Genomic DNA, 25,043 nt, shown 5'->3' on the forward strand with positions numbered 1-25,043 from the left:
TTAAAATAATTATTGATAAGTATGTATTTATTGCCATCTTGTTAATTGTTTTCTGGCTATTTTGTGATTTCTCTGTTCCTTTCTTCTCTTGCTCTCTTCCTTAGTGGCTTAATGACTTTCTTTAGTTGTATGTTTAGATTCCTTTCTTGTTATCTTTTGTGCATCTACTCTAGGTGTTTGCTTGGTGGTTACCATGAAGCTCACATTTAACAACTTATATTTTTAACAGTCTATTTTAAGTTGATAACAACTTAAGTTTGAATGCATTCTATAGGTCAAAGTTTTTACTCCTCCCTCCTCACATTTTATGTTTTTGATGACATATTTTACATGTTTTTATGTTGTATATCGCTTAACTAATTATTTTAATTATAAGTCTTTTTACGAGTTTTGTCTTTTAACCTTCTTACAGCTTTATAATTCATTAATCCACTACCTTTACTATATACACTTACCTTTACTGGTGAGATTTATACTTTCATGTGTTTTCTTGTTACTAATTAGCGGCCTTTCATTTCAGCTTAAAGAAGTTCTTTTAACAATTCTTGTAAGGCTGAGTTAGTGGTGATGAACTCCTTTAACGTTTAGTCATCTGGAAAACTCTTTTATCTCTCCTTCAGTTCTGAATATAACTGGGTGAAGTATTTGCTGGGTGAAGTATTCTTGGTTGGAAAGATTTTTCTTTCAGCACTTTGAATATATTGTGCCACTCCCTTCTGAGCTGTAACATATCTGCTAAAAAATCTGATGATAGTCTTATGGAAGTTCTTTTGTATGTAACAAGTTGTACTTCTCTTGGTGATTTTAAGATTCCCTTGTTATCTTTAACTTTGACATTTTAATTTTAATATTTCTTGGTATGGATCTCTTTAGGTTGATCTGCTTTGGAGCTCTCTGGGCTTCCTGTATCTGGATGTCTGTTTCTTTCCCCAGGTTAGGAACAGTTTTCAGATATTATTTCTACAAATGTTTTCTGCCCCTTTTTCTCTTCTCCTTCTGGAGTTCCTATAAGGTGAATGTTATTCCATTTGATGTGCCATAAATCCCTTAAGCTATACAAATTATTTTCATTCTTTTTTCTTCCTTATTCTCTGATTGGATGAGTTCCTCTGACCTGTCTTTGAGTTCACCTATTCTTTCTTGTGCTTCATCTACTGTATTTCTAAGTTCAGTTATTGCGTTCTCCAGTTCTGTGACTTCTATTTGGAACTTTCTTATATCTTCTATTTCTTTGTTGAAGTTCTCACTGTTTTCATCCATTTTCCTTCTGAGTTCAGTGAGCACTTTTATGACCATAACTTTGAACTCTTTATCAAGTAAATTACTTATGTTCATTTCATTAAGATTTTTTCCTGAGGTTTTATCTTGTTCTTTTTTTGGAGTATAGTCCTCTCTTTCTTCATTTTGCTTGACTCTCTGTGTTGGTTTCTACGCATTAAGTGAAATAGTCACATCTCCCAGTCTTGAAGAGCTGTGTGACAGATGAACCTTGTCATTTAACGCTGTCTACTCTTGGTTGTCTCTCAAAACTTTGTGATTGTCTAAGCAGTTTATTTTTAATAGACTTGGCACACCCTCCCAGCAGTTGAGGGTTTGCCAAGACCAGTGAGCATCCCAAACTGGAGGATCACAGTCAGCACCTAGATTCAGGTTGATAGGAAGCCAGACAATTTGGTAACAGCTTTTAAAGAATACAAATATATTCAGTCCTGTGAGATTGCAAGTGTAAGCCTTGCTGGGCCCCAGAAGCAAGTAATCTGAAGATATTCCCTGGGGAGCAGTCACAAGAAAACAGGGCTTCAGATAAGTGTACAAGCTCCATTCTGGGAGATACCAGTGAACTGCAGTAAGGCAGAGTGAGGGTGGAAAGATGGTACCCCCAGCCTACCTTCCTTGAGAGCACATCCGTAGCCTCTAGATGTGTGCTGAACCTGAAGCCTGCTCTTAAGTCTTGTCCCTACTAGCAAATAGGCCTTTTTCATGTAAAGGCTGGGACTGTGTCTCAGTCTGATGTGTAGTGGTACATCCTGGGGGTGGTATCCTGCCAAGAACTGTCTCTCCAATTGTTACAGTCCCATGGGATGCAGAAAAGAGATCCCTCCTGGCCTCCAGAGCCAGGTGATCAAGGAGCATCCCCTGAGTGGAGGCCACAAAAGTGGGATCTCCCGTCTTGGAGATTCTGGCTCTCTGGAGCACATCAGAAGGAAAGTGTGAAGATGATGCTTACTGGCTGGAGTGAGGCGGTGGGAAGAGTGCAAAGATGACACCATCTGAATGAAGGGGAAAAGGGAAAAGAAAAAAAGAAAAAGAAGAAGAAGAAAAAAATATATATATAGCAAGACAGAGGAAGAGCAGGGAAGAAGGAGCCAGCTGGCTGGAGCACAAAGTTGTCACCTGCAGGAAAGGAAAAAGGGGGAAAAAGATGGCACCTTTCAGCTTTATCAAGGCAGAGAGAGAGCAGAAAGATGGCACCCGCCAGCCTCTGTCCCTGGGGAGTATTCCAGCAGGCCTCTGTTCCTCAGATTAATGCTTTAAAATTGGGAAGTGAGTCTCTTTCACAAAAAGTCAGAGTGCTTTTCAAAGGGCTGCTTCTGCACTTGGCCCTGGGGCAGGTGAGTCTGTGCACAGGCCCTTTAAGAGCTGTTCCTCAGTCCACCACAGCCCTGTGGGTCTCATGGGATGTGCCTTGTTGGTCTTCAAAGTCAGATGTTTTGGGGGTCTATCTCTCAGGTGCCAGCCTTAAAAGTTGGAGTGCCCAGTGTGGGGTCCAAACCCTTCACCTCTCAGGGAGAAGCTCCAGGTTTTGAGCTCCTTCCTGATTGTGTGTCTCCACACCAGGGATGGGATTTATGGAAAAATTGTGTCTCAGCCTTTCCTACCTGTTTTGATGTGGTTTCCCTCTGGTTTTCCTGATGTGAAGGGGTTGCTCCACCATCTTTTAGTTTTTTTCAGAGGAAAGTTTTCCATATGTAGCTGTAGATTTGGTGCGTTTGTGGGAGGAGGTGGGTTCAGGATCTTCCTATGTTGCCACCTTGAACTGGAACCTATTTACTACGTTTTAAATTTTGGTTTTCAATCGGTCAGTTTGTTACTAGTATATGGAAATATGATCAATGTTGTGTATTAATGTTTACGTATAGATCTTATATTCTGAGATCCTGCTACAGCAATTTATTATAATTTATTATGAGTTTTCTTATACATTCCTTGGAATTTTCTATGTAGACAATTATGTCATCTGTAAATAATGACAATTATATTTCTTCTTTTCTAATATGTATGCCTCTGTTTTCCTTTTCTTGCTGCACTACACTAACTAGAATCTAAAGTACTACATTGAAAACTAAGAGATGAGAGTGGACATTCTAACCTTGTTTTTGAACTCAGGGAAAAACATTCATTCTTTCACCATGTCATGTGATGTTAGAAGTAGGTTTTTTGTAGATGTTCTTTATTAGGTTGAGGTAGTGACCTTCTATTCCTAGTTTTCTGAGCATTTTTAATATGAATGGGTGTTGAATTTCGTTAACTGCCTTTTCTGTATTAATTGGTGTGACAGTATGTGTTCCTTTAGACTCAATATGGTAGATTACATTGATGATTTTTTACCATTGAACCAGGCTTGCATCCCTGGAATAAATTCCACTTGGTCATAGTCTGTTATTCATGTGGATTCTGATGGTAGGTATTCTTGTGGATTTCTTCTAGTAGGGTAAATTACGGTTCCCCAAAAAGGTCCGTGTTTAACCCCTCCTATGACAATATGTGAATGTCACCTTGTATGGAAAAAAGGACTTTGCAGCTGTGACCAAGCAAAAAATCTTGAGATGAAGAGATTATCATAAATTTTCTGGATGGGCTATATATAAACACAAAGATTTGTATAGGAGGGACACAGGAAGAGTCAGAGTTGGAGAGACCATGTGATGAGGGAAGCAGAGATTAAAGTGATGCACTTTGAAGATGGAAGAATGGACTAATTCCAAGGAATGCAGGCAGCCTCTAGAAGACAGAAAGGGAAAGGAAACAGATTCTCCTGTAGGGCTTCAAAAGGAACAAGCCCTGAGACACCTTGACTAATAGACTACTGAGCTGCAAAAACTTTCTTTCACAAAGGGTCAAGGAGGGCTGGGAGCACATATGTGCTGCCCACCTGGACAGAGGAGGACCTGTGAGGCTGACCTACAGATTAGTGGAGGTGGAGAGACATGAGCCCCTTTCTTCTCCAAGCTCTTTGCAGGGTCCAGCAGAGAGCCATGCCACCTGTGGAAGCCTGCGGCCCCAGTTTCGCATGCTGATGGTGTAGGGGTCATGTTCAGGGAGTCCCTGTTGTCCTAACCCCCGCCTGGGTCCTGGGGAAGGAATCAGAACTCAGAACCGGGAGAAGAGCCTTTGGCCAGCAGGGAAGGGGGGTGAGGCCCGGGGCAGGTCTACAAAAGATCAGAGCATCTGAGTGCTTTAGGAGGAAGGGGCTTCAGAGGTGGGCCAGCACAGGCTGTGACGGAAGCTAAGCAGACTGGGAGGGGGGGCAGTTCGGGGAGACAGCAGGGGTCTGCTCCCTGCCCCTCATTGTTTGCTCGTCTCACCCTTATGAGCGGGTCATTTCCCCTGCTCTGATGATTCGAAGTCTCTGCCGGCACCCGCAGGACGGTGACTGAGGCCTCCACACTCCTCAGCATGGATCCCAGCTCCCACCCAGATCTGGGGCCGCAGACACCTCTCCCCCACCCCTGCTGCCCCTGTGAGCAAGCTGTTCTTGTGAAACACGGTCATAGTTTGTCAGGAGGAACTGTTTTCTATGGGAATACAAATCAGTGTTGATACCAATACACACACATGTCCAGCCATGGGTGGAAAGGGAAGGGACAGTAGTTCTGGGGTGTCTTTGCACACCCCTAGGCCCCTAAGGCCAGTCCCCACAGCCACAGCCAGATGGGTCCTCCTCCCTCAGTTGAAAGAGATGCTGCTGCACAGAAATCCCACAAGTTCCACAAAGGGGCCCAACTGTCGTTTCCCTTAGACACACCTGTAACAGGTGCCCCATGAATTTCCCCGCGCCCATTCCCCTCGTTGCATCCTCACTGGGATTAAGAGGTAGCTGCCTCAACCACTCTCCACATTGCAATAATCCCAGTGGGACTAGAGAACGCTCCCGCTATGACGAGGCAGACAGTCCTGTCCCCATGGCCAAGACTTTTCCTCTCTGGTCAGGCCACCCACACAGGAAACCCTGGATGAGCGGAGGGTCACCCCAGCGCCATCGCCTGGCCACTTCAGGGAAGCAGAGAGCAGCTCCATAAAGACAAGGGCCGTCTCCAGGCTCCGTCCTAGAAACTGGTTAGTGTCCAGAGGGCTGAGAGGCACAAAAGCAGCTCTCCCTCCCCAGACGGTTCAGGGATGCAGAAGATGCTACAGATGCCCCAGAAGGCCCCTAGCCAAGCAGGCTTTAGAGAAGGGGATGATGAGGGGGTCCCTGGGGAAAGTGAGAGCTATGCGTTCCCAGGGGCAGGCTGAGGAGTCCTTGTCTATGTGGAGGAAAGGTTTGGCCACCTGTAGATCCATAGCTCCTGTGACCTCCCTCACCCTTCCTTCCTCTCAGGTTCGCTCTCTATGGAGCAGCTCAACACGAAGAAGATGACAGTGGCCTGAGAGCATTTCCCACCAAAACTATCTTTATTCACAATTTACATACATCACTCCAAAGGTCCTGCCCACACCCACCTCCCCCACCTCCCTAACCCCCCACAATCGCACTTCCCCTCCCCGCCCTGCTGGTCCTGCCCTCCCTCCCTTCCCCCCACATCCTCCAGGATCAGCACTGGGGTGAGGAGGAGCCCCTAGGCTCCCCTGGGGGCCGCCCTGGGGGGCTCGCCCTGGAGGGCCGGCCCGGCTGTTCCCTACTGGCTGCAGTGCTTCCTCTTCTTCTTCCTCCTCTTCCCTGTGACAAAAGTGTCACGCTTTCTCTTTCTCGGCTGTGAGGGGTGAGCCAGCCCCAGAGCCAAGGCTGGCCTCGCAGAGACCCCGTGGCCAGCCCCGGGGATGGACAGCTTCTCAGCAGCGGCTGGGCGCCCACACAGAGCCCGCTTCCTCGACTTGGGAGCGGCTGGTGGAGCTGGGCTGGGGCCTCTTCTCTGAGGGGAGGGGTCCTGGGGAGCTCTCTGGGCCCCCCAACCTCCAGGGGAGGCCAGGCCTGAGGCAGGGGCAGGACTCTGGGACAGCCAGCAAGGCAGCAGGCTCTGCGGGGAGGCAAAGAGGAAGGCCAGGCTGGGGAGCTCCTCCTCGTCCTCACTGGACGCGTCCCTGGGCCCTCGGGCCTCCCGAACAGGAGACGCCTCTCTGAGAACAGACGCATCCCTGGGTCCCAGTAGAGGGCCAGTGTGCCTTTGACCCTGGGGAGGGGAGGGCCGTCCGGCAAGGAATGGAGAGACCTCCTGACGTCCTCGAGAGGGAACAAAGACTTTGGGCCCGAACGGGCCAGTGTCTGCTCGGATGGGCCTATGAAGAGCCTCAAAATCAATCTCTGGTGGGCAGGCTTCATCACTGACCCCTCGATGGCGGTCTTGGTCGTGCCTCTGGGCACCTTGGCCGGCGTGGGACTCAGATGGACTTGAGCCCATTCCGGGTGCACTGTGGCTCGGGGCTGCCGGCCCACCCTCGTCCTCTTTCAAGGCCAGGAGTCGTTTCTGCACCAGCTGGTAGGAGGGAGGAGGACAGTGACGGCTCCACGCGCACGTGTGAGAGGAGGAGCACTGGGCAGTGGGACAATGGCCCTGGGGGGGAGGAGGGGACGGGTGACCCCAGGACTAGACTCCAAATACAGACACGGTGGCATTCCTGCCATCCTCCTGCACCTTATTCCCAGCTGTGTGTCCTTCCCTCCGCTCCCGGCTCCCCATCCTCTCCTTCCTATCACCCTGCACTGTACCCACCCCAGAGAGGGCCCTTCCCCATGCCAGGTCTCCGAGGTAGGGAAGGGATGGACAGAGCCATGTGGGCCTCCTGTTCTGGGGCCCTAGCTCTCGCCTGCTCACTGGGGTCCCTCCGTGCCCTGGTCTTCCTGGGTGTCCCTTGTCTCCCCTGTTCTACCTGCGATCCCTCCCTCCTCTGGCTCCCCTGGGCCACCTGGTTTCCCCTGTCCCCTGGATCACCTGGGGTCCCCCCTCCCCTGGAGTCCCCTGGCTCCCTAAGTGTCCCTCTCCCTCCCCTGGCTCACTTCTTCAGGGGTGAGTCCTTCCTCCTGCTCCAGCTCCTCAGCAAGGGCCAAGAGATCCAGCTGTGGGTCTGGGGAAAGCAATTCTGCCAGGAATCGAGGGTGAATGATTGCCTCCACCTTGGACAGAAAGAAGAGGCTGTGAGCATCCTTGGCCAGGAGTGGCCTGTGACACAAGAAGACCAGGAGGGAAAGTGAAAAGCAGAGACCCACCCCCACTCTCCTCCACAAGGCGGGGATGGTCAGCACACACACAAACACACACACACACACATACACACATGCACATACACAGTCACACACAAAAGAGCACATATACAGATGCACATAAACAGACACAAAGGCATACACACAGACACAAACATATACACACATACACCTGCGTAAACCTCCCTTAACACCAGGCTCAGGAACAAGGAGCTGAGCTTAAGTCCCATCGGCCTGAGCAGAACCCAGATCTTGGGTGCTGATAGTTCCATGCCCTGGCATCTTGTAGACCCCAGGTTCCAAGCCCAGCCTACCATGGTGACAAAGTCTTCCTGGGAACACAGCTTGTCAATGTAGCTCAAGAGACCCGGGTCCAAGTAGGTGCTGTCCTCTTCCTGCTTCAGCTCATTTCCATCCTCTCCACATTCTGCATCTGATTCGCCAGTGGCTGAGTGGACGGGCCCCACCAGCGCCTCCATGATGTCCACATACTCCCTCACAGCCTCAGGGGGAATCTCCTTGGGCGCCTTGGGCTCCGGGGTCCGCTGGGATCTGTGTGGCTTCGGGTGCGAGGGCTGGGCCCTGGGGCCGCACATCCTGGGAGCACAGGCTGAGGCAGAGCAGGAGGAAGGGAAGGAAGGTGAGGGACTCCCGGTCCACCTCCTGACCACCGACCGCACGTTGGTGAGGGCATTGTTTGGGGGACATTGATGTGGGTGTGGGAGGGGCCAGGACCATCTGAAGCCTCATGCACAGTTGGAGAGGGGAGGTTAGGGGGTCATCTAAGAGAGTCACAAGTAAGGAAGTGGGGAACCTCCAATTTTCTAGGGGTCTCCCCATCAAGCCCACTACTTAGGCAGACTTCGTGTGGGGTCCTTTGACAGGGAGGTGTGAGAGGAGTTACAAAACTGACCAAGTCAATACCCCGTAGTGACAAAGGGCAGCTGAGACCCCACCCCCCCAACCCCCACCTCGGTGGCTGTTTTGGTTGAAAGACCAATGCCCCTGTCTTGAAAGAAAAGGATCCACATGGGGACGGTGGCCAAGCCTAGGCCCCTGTTACCTGTGCCTTCAGCTCCAGTGGGAAGCTGGGTGCCTGGCTGAAGGCCCACTTTCGGGGCTGGGGGCCCCCGAGGATCCAGCTTCGGTGGGGCTGGAGGAGGCAGGTCCTGCGCGCACTGCCTCCACTGCAAATGCTGAATGTGCGTCTCCTCCTCGGCCGCAAATTCCATGAACCTGGGGGGTGACGGAGGCACAGGCCACCCTGAGAAAAAGGCCTGGGTTCTGGAGCCCAACAAAGGCAGCCAAGAATGAGACACTGGGAGAGGATGTGCCTTGGGGCCGTCAAGGCCCTGTGAGGTGCTGTCCACAGCAGAGAGCTGATCCTGGAAGTGATAACAAGATCTGGGACCCTTCCTGCCTCACCAGCACTGGAGGGCATTCAACAGCATAGACCCAGGTCGCTGAATTGAACCAGGTCAACGGGACACATGGCTGACCCAGGGGGCACCCTCCTCATGCCCCCCATCCCCATCCAGAACCACATGAAGGGCTGACAGCCAGAGGCTGGAACAGGCATGTGTTCCCCACAGGGGTCCTTGCCCGAATCCAGGACCCTGGGCTGGGAATGAGAGTCCTGGAAGATAAACCTGGAGACAGGGCCCAGGAGAGGCTGGACGATGTGGATGCTGAGCTTAGAGGAGAGGCCTTCCTTTCCTCTGAGAGGCACTCGTTTGTTTGGTTTTGTTTCTTAAACCAAGGGGATTACCATGGAGCAAACACTGGAAGGGCCGGAGACCCTTGGGCTGACGACAGCTGGCTTCCCCAGCTTCTTCAGGGATTCCAGGGTACCCACTTAGGCCACTTTTCATAAGGAGAGGGGGTCCCAAATCTATGTCAGTGGCCGCCAGCCACCCACCACTAAGGAAGCAGCAGGCTGGCGGGTGGAGCTCTTTCCCCGGCCCAGCCCATATGGCCAGAGTTGGACCCCTACTGGACTCACAGCTTCACCCTGCCCCGTCCTAAGACCTTCATATCAAGGCAAGGGTAGGTCAAAATCAGGGGAAGGCAGAGCTCCTGGTGGAGGAAGGACAGAAGTCTCAAACTCTCAAGGTGAGGGAGGGGTTTCTGGAGGACAGTAGGGCCCCTGGGCTGCGGGGACCCTGTGCTGGGTGACAGCCCTTCTCCTCTGTCCTCTCTGATGAGCACCCTCATGGCCAGACCCTGCCCTCACCCACTCGCCTCACCCTCCACGCAGCCCCTGGGCCCAGGACGCTGACTCACTTTTCCGCCATCTTGTAGTAGATCATCCGGTCAAGGTTGCTTATGCGCCGCCATTCCTGCACGGCCCTCCACAGTCCCTCCTCCTGCGTCATGCTGGGCTTCAGGCGGGCCAGGGATCGAAGCACTGGGCTGTAAGCCCTCGGGGTCAGTGTCTGGGCACAGCCCAGCCCCCACCTGCCTGACCCCACCCGACAATGTGGACCACACATCACTCAACACAGCATGACTGAGCAACAGGAGGTGAGAGGCGGGTGTCTGGGAGGGCAAAGACAAGCCTTCCCAGCCACTGCTGTCACCGCCTCACACTCACTCAAGGATGACCATCCACTCCCAGGCTAGAGCTGAGACATTTTGCCTTGGGGAGCTCTTTTCCTCTTCAAGGCTGCATTTTCATCATAAAAATCACTATCATCAATGAGGCGTGGCATGTGCCAAGCAATCTGCTAACACTTCATAGATTAGCCCAAGGCGTCTTCGGCACAGTCCTCTGAGTGAAGTGTAATTGTCCCCTTTTTACGAGGGACCGGAGGTTTAGGATGGAAATGCCTGCCAGGCTCACAAGTCTAGTGGGAGAGAGCCCACGCCCTTAGGAGAGCTCTACCATCACCCTGTTCCTCGTGGAATTCTCCACAACGAAGTGGAGGCATGCATAAAGCGCCCTCCTGGGCCCCGCGCTCCTCCCCCTCCTCTGAAGTGACCTCCCCTGGCCATGTACGCTCAAGTCCTGTATGAAGGACACGGCACCACAGGACAGTGCGGCATCCACTCCTTGGCTCCTCACCTTACACCACGACCCTCTCTGACTGCAAGTCTTCAGTCCAGATTACCATGAGAATCATGGAAGAGCAAGCTGGCCAGACTCACAGGGTGGTGGGGCCCATTGAGATAGGGCACATTTCAGTCCTGATGTCACGGACTGGCAGGCCCACCCATGTGACCGACAATGTGCCTTCTCAGCATGGACATCGCCCTCACACCTTCCTTCCAGTATCCCTAGAAAGCTAACGTGCGAGTCCATCCCCAGTTCCTCTTTATCTAAAAGCTCCCATAAGCTCAGGACCCCCTGAGCGTTCACTCACATGAGAAAGCAGGAAAAAGCTTCTGCATCAGGACTCCGGTGAAAGTGTCTCCGGGCCAGGGGCTTGAGGTGTTGCCAACGTCGGAAGTTACTGTACACGCTCTGGGTGTTAGAGGAGCCATCCTGCGAGGCGTTGGACTGGTTGGTGGCCAGGCGGCCCTCCCTGGAAGTGCCATGTGGCCATGGCCCAGAGTTCACTGGGCGAATGATAGGGGCCAGCTGGGCAGCTGGTGGTGGAGCTTGAGGAGGAAAGCCTGGGGTCCAGCCTCCCTTGCCAGCCTGACTAACTCCAACAGCTGGAGCAGTCACAACGGTCCCCATCACAGGGGTTGCTATGAATACGGGTGCAGGACATGCAGCACTCCTGCTGAGGGCCCCTGGAGCGCTCCAGTTGAGGGGGGCCTGAGTAACGACAAAGGTCTGAGTCTGGGGGGCCTCCACTGGCCTCCCTTGTGACCTGACTTGGACAGTGAGGTTGCAAGCCCCAGGGGCACTGGGGCCATGGCCACCATTAACCACCAAAGGCGTCCTGGGGAAAGCTGGCAGCAGCAGGCTGCTGCCAGGAGGGAATGCTGGGGTGATGGGACGTGGCAGGTGCTGCTGCCAGGGTGGCCGGTGCCGGGCGCCAGGAATGGGTGGAGGGAAGGGCACTGCCGTGAAAGTAGACAAGGAGGCACCGGGGTTCATGGTCACATCCGTTCCCAGCACTGGACATGCTGTTGAGGCAAAGGAAAGGAGTGAATGGAGGAGGAGAATGGGCAAGTGGGACCGAGGCTTTCTGTGGCATCAGAGTGTACATCTCCACAGGTCAGGGACACTTGGACAAGGGAAACTGTGCAGCGTGCAAATGTCTTCAAGTGATTTTCATGCCCTGACCTCCAGTTGAGCATTATTCCACTGGCGACCCCGTGCCCATCCACCAAGGTCCCTGAACCCTGTCTGCCGAGAAGAAATCGCCTCAGCAAGCACTGACTTGGAGAGCCTCCCTAAGGCACCCCCTGGCACCTAAGCCTCACAGGCTGTCTCCCAAGACCTGGAACTGGGTGGACATCCGCTCTGTGAGAAATGCCCCTCAGCCGGCGTACTAGCAGGTAGGGACCTTCTCCAAGGTAAGTTCTAGGCCCCCAAAGGCCCTTTGTGGACAGGCACTGTGTAAAATATTGGGGCCCCACCTCCTCCTCAGTCCTCCTTTTCCTGATGCTCAGTAGAAATCCCCTCTTTCTTTCCTAGCCTCACAAAACAAAACAAAATGCTGGAAAATATCTCTCTAATGGAATCTTGATACAAACCCTTAACACTGGCCCAGAATGCACCTGCATCTCAGAACAACCCACAGCAGACATGTAACATGGGCCAGGTCCTGCCACCCCCTCCCCAGTGCCCAGAGTCACTGTCATCACTCAGGAGTTCTGTTCCTAGGTGGCGGGGGTGGGGGGAGTGGTGTGTGAGAAGTAGGCGCGTGTCCCTTAGATTCTGTCATTTCACAGCCAGTGATGGCTGCAGAGGATTAAACAAGGGCTAGGGAATTGTCATGTTACATTGGTCATGGGACTACAGACCGCCTGTGGTCCTTCCCCCTCCAGCTCCCAATAACGGAAAGACAATCTGAGAAGCAGGCAGAAGCCAGTTGCCATGGCGATCAAGCTGTCTGGATCACATCCCTGTTCAGGAGAACAAGGTACCCACCACGGTGCACCTAATTAACCAGAACAGGTGTCATAGGACGTTTAATAATAACACAGAAGATCGTCTTCCTGCCCCTGGGCTACACTCCTTCCCCCTTTAAAAGAGGAAGCAGCCTTCACAGACATTCCACCCGAAACAACCCCACTCCACATCTGTCCCCTGTCCATGAAGGAGTGACAGGAAATATGAACAAACTCTTCCTCTCAAGGCAGCCTGAGGGTCCACCATGAGATACTGGACGAGATGAAGTAGGTCTGAAGTACTGCGATTCCACAAAAGGAAGAACAATTCAGAGCAACTCAGGAACCTGAGCCCTCTCTTGGCTGAAGTTACACGGTTGCCCATCCCCTGTTGAATCCAAAGCAACAGTTGCCTGGACTGAGAAGTGAGCTCTGGGCTGCGGCAGTTAGAGTAACCTCCTGCCTAGCTCTCGGAGAGGACACTTCACTGCAGGTGTGGCCACACACAGCCCCACTGAATAGTTTTCTCACCAAGACCATCTCTCCCCACGGCCCCCTTAGATACAGTATGCTCCTGTTCAAATGCCTTAGAAAGATATGGTGAGGCAAGCTTCAGGTGTCTCAGGAACACAAGACACGTCTAGGCTTTCCTCATGACCCTCCCTGTGTCACCACCAGGACATCACACACATCCTTACACACACGTTTCAAAGTGGCTTGTCTCCCTTCTAGAAAAAATCAACCTGCCTGCTGCCATCCTTTCTCCATAGCCAGGGCAATTCCTCTTGATCCACCTCCAATGACCCCTCCTCCTCAGTGCAGTCTCAGGTTTCTTCAGGCTCCCCAGTCTCCCCAGGTGAAATGTCCTCGTGTGTCCAGTGCTCTCTTCTCCCTCTACTTCAGTCCAACTGTGTGCCCACCGTGAAGTGTCACGTGTGAACCCGAAGGATGTGAGGGATGGCAGGGTCTCTGAGAACACACCCCCAGCCTATAGGCTTACCTCCTTCTGAAGCCATCCTGCAGGCTTGGGCACGGACTACTGCTGCCTGGTAGCCTCAATGAGAAAAGTCAAGACCAGGACCCAGAGAGTGACCTGCTTCAGCAGACGCTCAGGATCCAAGTGAAGGAGGGGCAGGTTTGAATCTAAACATTCTGCAGTGAGGGAGGGGCAGAGGGCACGTGGGTCTGGGTAGGGTGGGGGTGGGGAGACATTCCACGAGGGCTCTGGCAGGTAGGCAAGAACCGGAAGTTCCTTCCACCTCACACAGTGGCAACACAATTGGCGTGTGCCTCTTTATGCAGTTTATAAACTGTTTTTTTGATTCAAGGCACCGAGGTTGGACTTGATGTTCCCTTCCTTTCACTTCTTTTTCCATCAACCTAGTTTTGTGTCCCTCAACACACTCTGCTTCCTACCTGGCTCTTGACTTACTTCAACAGAGACTAGACTTTCTGAACAAAATTCAGAACTGTTAGTCTGATAAACACTTGGGTATTTATGGCCACATGGAACTGAGTATTTGAAATTAGGATTGTCTCAGCAGATCCAGTGTCTTTGACTGCTGTATATACATCACTCCTAAGGGAGTGGTCCTTGTGCTCCAACCAACATCCAGCAGGACCAGCCTTACTAATGACCCTTTGTGCTGGAAAGCCCCCGTCCATCAAAAAACCGTCATGCAGCCCCCATGTCCAAGACCAGAATTCACTAAATGTCTTTCTCATAGTATTCCATGGTTGTAAAAGATTTAGTTTTTTACCTTTTAAATGATTTTAGTGTAATATTTTAATTTTTAATATTTAACACCTTCTCATGGTTCAAAATTAAATTGTGCAAAATGGAATATGCAGTGGCGAGTCCTCCTCCCACCTCTTTCCCCTGTCAACCCAATCCTCTTTCCCGGAGGAAACCAGTGTTATCTCTTTCATTAAAATCTTCCCAGAGATACGTCATGCAACTAAAAACGAAGGCAATCTGTTTTCATTTTTTAAAATGCCTTCATTTTTTTTTCTAGTTGAAAATTCATATATGTTCCTATATATCTGAGGATATTTCCAATGATTGTCTTTGTACAGGTATCGTGGCTCCTCTGTTTCTGCACTAGATTCCTAGAACAACAATTTCTAGTCTCTTACATTTCAAAGACCTGAAAGAATAGGGTGGCTTGATCTAGTAAAGAAAAGTAACAAATGCCTAACTGAATTTGACTTTTGAATTTCACATAAACAATGAATTCATTTTTAGTACAACTTTGTCCCATGCAACATTTTGGACATAGTTTTACTGCAAATTCTTTCCCTGTTTATCTGAAATTTATGTTTAACTCGAAATCTGTATTTTATCTGGCAACACTACCAAAAAATTAGAACATACTAAGCTATTATCAGTTACTCATCCTTATGAGAAAGAGAACTTGGAGTGACGAGACTCAAGTGTGCATCTTGGCTCCAACAGAAAAAACAATTGTAAACATACACAAAATCTGCAGGCTCTTTGGATGAAATGGATTTGGAAGAGCCATCATATAGCACTGAACATCTTGGCTTAGTAGGGGTAAGGACAGAAGTAAGGAACAAGAAGGCAGAAAATCTTCTTCTCTTTCCTTATGTTAAAGGGACTAAACATCCTAGAGCCCTGGTTTTTCTAGGTGTTAAAAGTCCACTACCCATGAGATGGATGTGCACCTTGACACAATGCCAAGAGTTTATCCACCAGTGTCCAATCCCCATTCAGACAAGCCCACTTGCATCTAAATCCTAGCCTGCAAGCCCTGCTTACAAGTTTGTTAATTTCCTGTCTGCATTACATACACTTGCTCTTTAGAATCTAGGCTCATCGTTGCATATGGCCCCATCTGCATGGGAATGATGGTAGCATTCCTTTTACAAAACTTGTCTGATTATTATTTTCATATTGAGAATCCATGTCAGTCAGTTTACCACTATCAAAATGATATGAAAGAGTATTCGTGGTTTGTGTTGTGAGAAGAGAGGACTGTTAGGAAACTTGTCAAGGGAGATGAAGGCTGAAAACCTCAGAGGATGGCAACCAAATCTCTTGCGAGACGAGATTCTCTCACTGCTGTAGCTGCAGTAGAACTCCAACTGATTGTGGGGTGTTGGGGAAGGAAACAGAGGTTTAGAAGGACTGTTCCACAGTGTGAAAAAGACTCCTGTTGGTGCTTAAGAAGTTCCTTGCCCCTTGTCAGGAAAAATTGACTCAGAAGAAGATGAGAAGATAAGGTGAGAATATTTCAAGCAACAGCATGGTGAACTTTATATCTAAAGAAACTCCTGTCAGGGACTGAAAAAAATAAACAGTTTGGGAATATCGCTCAGTACTGGAGCTTTTACAATGAAGGAAAACTCATATGATTTTCAACCAATAACTTCATACTAGAGGGATGGTGAGGCAAAATATTGTACCCAGGCACTCGAGAAAGGCAGGCTTCCTTGTTGCTTCCTCCCTTTGTTCAGTCATTCAACCAATTATTTACAAGATTCTCACTCATAATTCTGATACAGTATTTGAAGGACTCTTCTCAAGGCCACTGATACAAAAATGGCACTGTGCAAAAATTAGCCAGTCCCAATTCTGCAATCACTTTTGTAATACTTCAAAATCCTACACCCCAGAGACAGAGATAATCAAATTAGCCCAAATGTAATTTGGGAAGAGTAGTCACAGAAGGGAGTATCTAAAAGTCCTTTGGATCATGATCTCTGACTATTCCTGCACAGAGGCTGCGGGCAGGCATTGACTACTGAGAAAAAACATCTCTGGACATGCATCACAAGCCTCAGAAGACAGTTCATCTTCCACTCAATCACGAAACGTTAAAGAAATGAAGAGATACCATGTTTGTGTCTTGTGGAGTTTTCAAGTCTGTGCACTTGGAGGCGCTTAGTGCTGTTAGACGTGAGGGGTTTTCAGAGGCATTCTGTTGAGTGAGAAATGCTCTAATCTTGCAATTGACCAGAAAGAGGATCTGATGATTGAAGTTTCTTTGGGAAGTATTACAAAGTCAGGTCAGTAAGTTGATCCTGCTACTATTTTTGTTGTTGTTGTTGTTTTTAATGCCAACTGAAAGTCTGCAAGATATTACAAAAAAGGAGGGAGGGAAAGTAAAATTGTTCCCATACTACCTGCTGTGTTGAAATTGGCCCAGATTGTCCACTCTCTCTCAAAGTTATTAAAAAAAAAAAAAAACCGTACAAAGGAAACACCTGTGAATCAACATTTATTGAAAAACCTCCATGTATTAAATACACTGAGAAAAAATATTCTAGTAGAGTAAATACGTTTGGAAAAACTCTAGGAACGGAGTCAGGAGACAGTATCTTAAGAGTGTTTCCCAGGTCTGAATTCTTGGCTAGAATTGTTCTTTAGCGGAAACTTCAGGCTTGCTAGGAAAAAGGACCTACTGTTTTTTGAAAGGCATAAAGAAGAACCAAGGAACTGCAGTCCAAAGGGCATGAAAGCACTTGCCCCAATTTGAGGCTACTGTGCTTAGAGTGGAGCTCTCCAGAACTCTTTGTAGCTAAGTGCATGGGTTTCAGGTGTGCAATAGAAAAATCACGAGTGCACATCTCACAAGAGCTGGTTTTAAGAAGACACCGTCACGAAGGTTCCCGGCGAGGAGCGTCGCCAGAGATGCTGCGTAGCGTGCCCGACCCTGCATTTCTCTCCTCTCCTGCAGAGACCTCCTGGAACAGATCCCCGCGTGCCCCGCGCCTGCACGCCTGCGCACGCCTGCGCACGCCCACTGGGGCGGGGCTCTCAGGCACGTGGACCGCCGTCCTCCAACAGCTCCTGGCGTCTGTTGGGGCAGTTGGCTCGGCTCCAGAAGACAGGAGCGCATGCGCGAGCGCGGAGGTTGGGGCCCCAGCGGCTGTCCAGCGGGGGCGGGGCCTGTCATGGCCGCCTCTGGAGTCAATTCTAGGAACCCTGAGGTAAGGGGTACGGGGACTTTTCACCCCTCAGGTGTCACCGCTCTGCGCTGGTGTTCACCCTGTGGGTTATTTGTGCCCTTGTCCGTGTAAGGAGACTCCCCACAATGTGGATTCACGCCCCCATAGAGCTCGATTCCCTTGAGGGGTTTACCCCAGGGTTATTGGCACCACTGGGGAGCCGGCTGCATGAAGGGTTCAGTGATTGCGGGGCCTACGGTGGGGGGTAAGTAGTGTGTGTGAGCTATTAAACAGGTGCCGTTCTAGGCTGCGCGTTCTGAAGAGTACAAAAGCTAGAGGGACGTTCTTGCGAGTTGAAAACCCTCATCTGATTCCAAAGGTGTAGCTCAGGTGATTGGAAAATGAGTGAAGATCGAAGGAACACACTCATGGTTTCACTAGTGTCTTCCTTCTTATCATAAAAACATCAATCAACACTTATGTCCAAACTGCATTCTTTTGTCAGTGATGGGAGCAACTTTGCTGAATGTGGTAATAAACATGTATTTGTAGTCTGATGTCAAATCATGATTGATTTGCAAGCATAGATGGGGTCTGTACATATTTAATTGGTTGGTGGGAATCTGATATGTAGTCAAAGGTGTGGGTTGGTTTTGTCTGTGGATGTTTGTGTCTGAAGGGAGGTCATGCCTGTGTTTTTGTGAGAGTGTGTAAGAGTGAGTGTTGTACTTGGAGGGTGTTGAGATGTGACGCAGGCATACTCAAGGAGTTGGTGGTTAGGTGTTTGTAATTAGGTGTTTGGGGAATATGTTTACATGTGTTTTTTTCACCCATGAATTTGGGGATTTATGTGTGTCTAATGGTGGATTTGGAAGGATTATCTGCATATGCATAAGGGTAATGTCAGGAAAAGTAGTGGTGTATATTACTTTGGGTGTCCAGTCTGTTTATTTTGTATATTTGGGGAATGTAGGATGATCATTTGTGTATTCAGGGCACGTTGTATGGTTATGGGATGTTTGTGTGGGTGCATTTTCAGGAGCTGTCTATGTATATTTGGATGTGTAGAGGGCAAGTCTGTGACTATTTTCTGGGACTGGTGGATGTTGTATATGTAGGTATGTTGTGTTTGTATGATTCTGTATTCTGCAAGATGGCAGAGTTAATTGTGTGTGAGAGGTTGGGAATGTGGGGTTATGTATATGCCAGTAGTGTGGTACTGTATGTGTATTTGGAACAAAGGGCATATAGGGTGATATTATTGCATATTTGTAGTGTTCTGGGTAATTGTGGTTCTATTTGGGACTTGTGGAGAGTTATGTGTTAAATGAGTTTGTGTGTGTATTCAAGGGGCATGGCCACTTGGAGGAATATTTGCTGAGGCTGTGCATTTGTAATTTTCAGTAGGAGCCTCTGAAGCTTATGTATTTTGGGAAGTGAGTATATGTGTATCTGATAAAGAGGTGGGGTTCTATGTTTCTACAGGGAAGTTGGACAATTGCATTTCTATGTATTAGAAATATGTGATATGCGTATTTGTTAGTACTTGCATATGTGTGAGCTGGCTCCTAATAGCTAGGGATCATTTGATATATGGAAGTTGTTTCATAAATGGTTTGCTGGAGCCACTTCCATGTATCTTACTTGTGTATTCTAATCTGTGTGTGTGTCCATCATCAGGTTCATGCATTATCAAAGTTTGTTCATAAGGTATGGAGTTGTTAGGAGTATTCAAAGTGTATTTCTTTGGAGAATGCTAGGGTGTTTATACATGTGTTTGGTAGGAGTAAGAGGTGGTCTGTCTATATATTCAGGGTGAGGGTAGAAATATATATATATAAACACCCCCCCACACATATACAGTTTATATGTTGGGGTGGTGGTGGGGAGCTTGTATTCTGGAGAGGTAGCATAACGTATAGTGTTTGGGAGGGGATCTGTATGTTCAGGGCTTGGGAATATTTGCATGTGTGTGTCCATAGGTGTGTGAGAATTGTGTATGTATATTAGTAAGACTGCAGAGGTTGTTGGTGTTTTTCTGTTTTGAGTGTGTCTGAGCATTTGGGGTGTATAGTCATGAGTAGTTTGTGGGTGTGTGTATTTGTGATTTGTGAGTATATCAGGAGGCTTAGAGTCCTCTATGTGTCTATTTCCAAATGTAATGCCTGAAGAATTTAGTGGTGTTGCTTGTATGTGTGTTCTCAGTATTAGTGAGGTGGACTTATATGTACAGTTGACCCTTGAACAACACACGTTTGAACCACACGGGTCCACTTCTAGTGGATTTTTTTCCAGTAAATACTACAGGACTACTACACGATCCATGGATGCAGAACCACTGCATGGAGGGTTGGCGCCCTAACCCCCAAGCTGTTCAAGGGTCAGCTGTATTTGATAAGAATAGGTTATTTGTGGCTGTGTGTGTTTTTGAGTTCCTGGGGCTTTGGGGCTTCTGGGGTATGTATTCTGGGGGATGTGAGAGTTTAGTTTGTGTGTTTGGAAACCAGTAGACGGTGTAGGTTATGTGTGTATGCAGGAAATCTGGAGTATATGTATTTTAGGGCTGTGGGACTGCATATGAGTCTTTTTTGGGTTGCAAATGAGACAGTTGTGTACTTGGTGAGCCTGTGTGTTTAGGTACTCAGTGTGTAGATCTGGATGGCATATTGGTTGCACATGTTTGTTTTCAGGCCCATGTTGTGTGTGTATATATAGTTGTGAGAGTGGAATGTGACTATTCAGGGTGAGTAAGGTTTCGTGTGTAAAAATTTAGGTAGTAAGAGGTGGTCTGTTTGTGTATTTATTCAGGGTGAGGGTAGAAATGTACGTGTGTGTTCAGGATATATATATATATATATATATATATATATATGTATATGTACAAACACATATGTATATGTGGTATCCTTTTGGTTATATATCTGTGGTGGGAGTTGAGGGTTCTACTTGGGGTGTAAGTGGATTGTGTGCACAAATTCATAGGAAAAGGTATGGGATGTGCTGGAACTTGTTCATACTATCTTGGGATAGTCAATGGTGCATATCTCTTCCCAGCTCTGTGTTCAGTGATGGCAAGTGGGTAGCTTGCAATTGGTCATGCTGGGAATATTTATACCATGTAGATAGCATAAGTGAAGTCTTTCCCACCTTTCTCAGAGAGTTTTTTAGCACTTACCAGCACACCACTGTTGTGCGTGTTTGGATGTATGTATGTATGAAGCAAGAATATTTGGGCATCGGTGGGTACGTATGGGACACCCATGTGAATTGTGAGTGGGGCATCTGGGGCTATGGGCCCCTGTATATGTGTATTGACCCTGGTAATTGTGAATCATTGCATTGCTCCTATCAGGTTGGTCTGTTCTTTAGGGCCAAAGAATCCCCATAAATGTTGTTGATTCCCAGTAGAAATCATGCAGATGGATACAGGGGTGTCTGTACCTTAGGCAGGTGGACACTCCTTCAGCATTTGGGTGGTCCTAGCATCTGGGTCCCTAGAAGGGGGGGCCTGGTGGACAGATGGCCATGCAGAGCAGAACCTTCACAGGTGTGTTGTTGGCGTGACAGGCAGCAGTCAGAAAGTCACGGGGCTTCCTGGATACGAGGTCAGATGACCAAGGGCTCTCCCAGGAAAATACCCTGAGAATCAGTTGGACAGCTACAGGCGTTACTGGCTCTTCTGGGGCACAGCTGACGTGCAAGGACACCCTCCACATGGGGTCCAGAACCACGTGTCCCTCAGCCCAACTGCCCCAGGGTGGTGGGAACTGTTGCGTATCAGGCTAGTCAACTGTATCACTAGGTCTCGACCAACCTGTCTCCGTGGAAATCTAAGTCCTCAGGGATAGGCAGGACCTCTAGGGAGCAGTGAGCTGACAAGGACAGAGGTGGGGAGGCTTTGTCCCTGAGGGAGAGTTGGGGACTGAGACCTGGAGAGCCTGGGGAGTCCCACTCTGAGGAGATATGACTCTGATGTTCCCAAACCCTTTAGACATGTTCTCTGTTCTTTTCTGAAGGCTCATGATGCTTCCAGCAGTGGGAAGCTTATCTCAGTTTCATGTTTCTCTGATAGGATGAACTGACCCTTTTATTCACTATTCCACATCGAGCTGCAAACCCATCAGATGGAACCATGTGATCATTGTGGCCACCAGCTGACCCCACAGCCACCTTGTGCCTCCCTTGGACCCACCCAGGAATTTCTGAGCCTTCTTTATGGTGAGTCTTGTGGCCTTTTCTCCCTCATTGTGAATCCTCCTGCCAATAAAACATGCTGTGAATGTTAACAAAAGGAAACCTCAACTAGAATTGGAGTCTGGAAGGCCCGTAGAGGGAGCTCTCATGCCGTGTCACTCATCATCAATTACCCCAACAGGAAGAGGTCATTTACTGACCCCAAACAGGAAGTGCAACCACTTTACTACCCCAGCTGGAGGAGGGAAGACTTCCTTCCTGGCCAGCAACAAGAAATAGAAAATAGAAATAGCTAATAGAAAATTCCACAGTTCGGCCAATGAGAAGCCATTGTCACCTGAAGTTTCACTTTCCTCCAGTGAACTTTCATTTTTTCCCTTGATGATGACTTTCTTTCCTTGTCCCACCCTCTTTACTTTAAAAGCCTTCTGGGACTTCCCTGGTGGTCCAGGGGCTAAGACTCTGCTCCTCCAATGCACGGGGCATGGGTTCGATCCCTGGTCAGGGAACTAAGATTTCCACATGCCATGTGGCGTGGCCAAAAAACAAAAAGCCTTCCATGTTGTGTAACCCGTTGGAGTATCTCCCTTTCTATCAGATGAGATGCTGCCTGATTCATGAATCGTTTAATAAAGCAAATTTATTCAAAATTCAAAGTAAATCTTCAAATTTACTCAGTTAAATTTTGTTTTTTAATACATCGGTGGCATTCAGAGGTGGCCACTAACAGTTTAATATGTATCCCTCCGGAAATGTTCTGTATAAAAATATGTATGTGCACTTTTCTAAAATCCACTCTTATGATTCCTCCTGCTAACAGGATGATTTTATGATTAATTGCTTATCTTTTTAAAAAGAAAAAGATAAATATATTGGTGGCAGTGATGGGATCTGAAGTAAATTTCTGATAACATTTGGGACAAGGAGAAACAGGTGTGGTGCCCACAACTCCTTTGAGTTCACTGTCTTTCTTGCCATTCCTGAAGGTTGTTGGTAAGCTCCTCTTGGTTTGAGCTCCATTCTCTTTGATTGAGTTTGTGCTCGCAATCTAATTGGCTATCCTTTACAGGACAGGTCACTTTGGCTGGTAGAGGATTCTCCCTGAGGCCAAACCCCTAGCCTTTCAGAGGGAAATTCCCAGGACACAGTAACATCTCTTGGTTATTGCCAGTATATTTTTGAGTGGTAAAGCCTAGCCCCTAATTTTGTTCCCTGGATTCCACATTGGGCACTGCTGGCAGTGTAGTCTGCACTTCCCCATCTGTTTGGCATCAGCCCTCAGTTTCCATGCTTGGAACTGTTGGTGGCGGCTATAGTTCTCCATTTTGTTAGGCATCAGTTTGCAGTCCCCATTCCTTGGGATTTGCTGGTTGGATCTTTTTCCTCAGTCCAGGGATCCCTGGGAATTGGTGGTGGTGCATACCAGGCCTTCTTTTGGCCAGGACATAGTAACATCTCTTTGTTACTGCTGATATATTAAGGCGCAGTTCTTTTGTGTGTTCTTTTGGGTTGACAAAGGCTAGCTAAGGAAATGAGATCCTTTATCACCAAAGAGTTGAGAATGCCAGCTTCTGGCACACCTGCTTATTTTATATTTGAGAACTATAGTCCTGGAGGCTGTAGATATTTAGAAAGATGGCAAAATTATACTAATATTGATCTAGAATTACAGTGGTCATTGTGGGGAATGTTCCAGTTAGACAAGATTGTTCATTTAAGGAAAACACTAGAGAGCAAGGGTTCCCAAATTGGACAGGGAGAATGACATGCCTTCTTTAATTGGTATGTAAAAGTTTACAGAAGGTTTCAAGATTCCAAAATAGCTTCGTTTAGAGACTTAAAACAAAAAGCTAATGAAAAATTAAAGAGACAAAAGGTACCTGAAACAAAAGACCATAGGACGGATGTGACTGCAGATTTAACTCCTACTGTCCCCCCCTTTCCTTTTTCACCTGAGTACTCTTGTTTTACTCATTTTCTGTCTGAGATACTTTTCTATTCCCAAGAGAATATTTAACAATTGCCATTTAAAGTAAAACTAGCTGAGGTTGCAGGTGAGCCCCCTCAGGTGTCCTTTACCCCTTGGTCAAAGACTGAACTGAGAGCTATAGTCAAAGAATTCTCTAAACCTAGGGAGGAACCCCCAACATTTTTTGAAGAATTTAGAGTCACTGTCACGGCCTATGTCCCCAAACTGCTAGATCTTTATCCACTTGTACACATGTTGGTAGGACTGGGGGAAGCCCCAGAATGGACGCGGGAAGCAAAATGACATAATCCCTAGGATGATATTCAAGATCCTCAACCTAAAAAGGCTTGCAGAATAACAACTAACCTTTTATAAGCTATTCCTAAAATCTTCCCTGCTCACACTTGGTCTATTATTAATTGGCCTAATAATGATTGGCCTGTTATTCACTCATACAAACAAAAGAGGGGTGAATCTGTGGAAGACTTTAGAGCCAGTTTGTAGGCTCTCTTTTTACAGCATTTGGGGTTGCAAGCAATAAAAAGGCCACTCAGCCTACTTTAACTGCCCTCTTTGTAAATGGATTATCTTCTGAGATTAGTGGATTGATAAAAGGGCAGAAAATAGGCTGGGAGGCTGTAGGCCTGACTGAACTCCTGACTGTAGCTGAGCATTTTGAAAGGACCTTGGAGCAAGATCACAAACAGAAATCCACCAAGCTCATAGCCTTACAGTTACAACAGCTCTAAGGCAAGAGACACAAAATAACACCTAGGCCTCCCCCATTACAACCTCCTAGGGGTCCATGATCAATTCGATGACCCAAAGTTAATGTTTCATTTGTAATCAGTGAGGACACTGGACAAAAAGGTGTCCTCAAAAGTGCTATGCAAACTCTTCACAAATGCTCTCATATCTGTCTCAAAGAGAGGGCCCCCCCATGACCCTCTCCCCTAGTTGGCAGAACTCCAGAGGTTCTCTGGTAAACTATTACCAGCAATTACCTTAAACAGCCCAGAGGAAAATAGAATGAAAATTGATGAAAAACTGCCAAATTTTAGTTGATACTGGAGCTATGCTTTCTACTTTAAACCCCACTCTCATATTTTACTTTGAAATCTACATTAAACCCTAACCCTAACTGTAAACATAATTACCTAACCCTTTAACACCCTATCCGTAGCCCGAACCAGAGCTGTGCTTTCTACTCTAAATCCCACCCTCAAAGAACAACTGGTCCCTCTGAGTCAAGAGGATGTTTCCATAGTGGGAGTACCTAATAAAGTTCAGAGAGAATTTTTATCTCAACCAAGATTCCTTTTTGCTATGCAATATAGCCCCAGTTAATCTATTCGGTAGAAATCTCTTTTCTAACTTAAAAGGGCCAGTACATTTTGCCTCCAGTGGAGATCTCACCTTAAAGTTTCCTGATCAACCTGAACCTGATTATTTATGTTCCTTACAATCTGTCCTGGACATAAAAGAGGAAGTTCAGCACAAGTTCTCTAATTTGGTGGAGATGTCTGCAAATTTGGGGGCTACTTC

General features: G+C 48.0%; 2 protein-coding genes across 7 annotated transcripts in view; one reads left to right on the forward strand and one right to left on the reverse strand.

Annotated features, from left to right (window-relative positions):
- Positions 1-5,897: 5,897 nt before the first annotated feature.
- On the reverse strand, positions 5,898-17,343 carry LOC309633820 (NUT family member 2F-like; the record flags this gene model as incomplete). Its single annotated transcript, XM_082403064.1, has 9 exons — positions 5,898-6,431; positions 6,540-6,692; positions 7,214-7,330; positions 7,732-8,112; positions 8,458-8,653; positions 9,701-9,829; positions 10,780-11,494; positions 12,956-13,010; positions 17,020-17,343. 9 exons carry the CDS (start codon positions 17,341-17,343, stop codon positions 5,898-5,900), a joined length of 2,604 nt encoding a protein of 867 aa, XP_082259190.1.
- Positions 17,344-17,350: 7 nt separating this feature from the next.
- LOC309633751 (contactin-associated protein-like 3) overlaps positions 17,351-25,043 on the forward strand; it is a 155,539-nt gene continuing 147,846 nt past the window's right edge. For 2 of the 6 annotated variants that reach the window (XM_082403015.1, XM_082403016.1), the window contains exon 1: positions 21,194-21,553. In XM_082403015.1, the coding sequence (XP_082259141.1) occupies positions 21,460-21,553 (94 nt within the window). In that variant the 5' untranslated portion in view covers positions 21,194-21,459. Of the gene's footprint in view, positions 17,378-21,162; positions 21,554-25,043 lie in introns of those variants that run through there. The other 4 variants (XM_082403011.1, XM_082403014.1, XM_082403012.1 and 1 more) reach the window with 4 other exon arrangements.

This window comes from Balaenoptera borealis, assembly GCF_965194805.1.
Source record: "Balaenoptera borealis genome assembly, chromosome: 8".
NCBI classification, from domain to species: domain Eukaryota; kingdom Metazoa; phylum Chordata; class Mammalia; order Artiodactyla; family Balaenopteridae; genus Balaenoptera; species Balaenoptera borealis.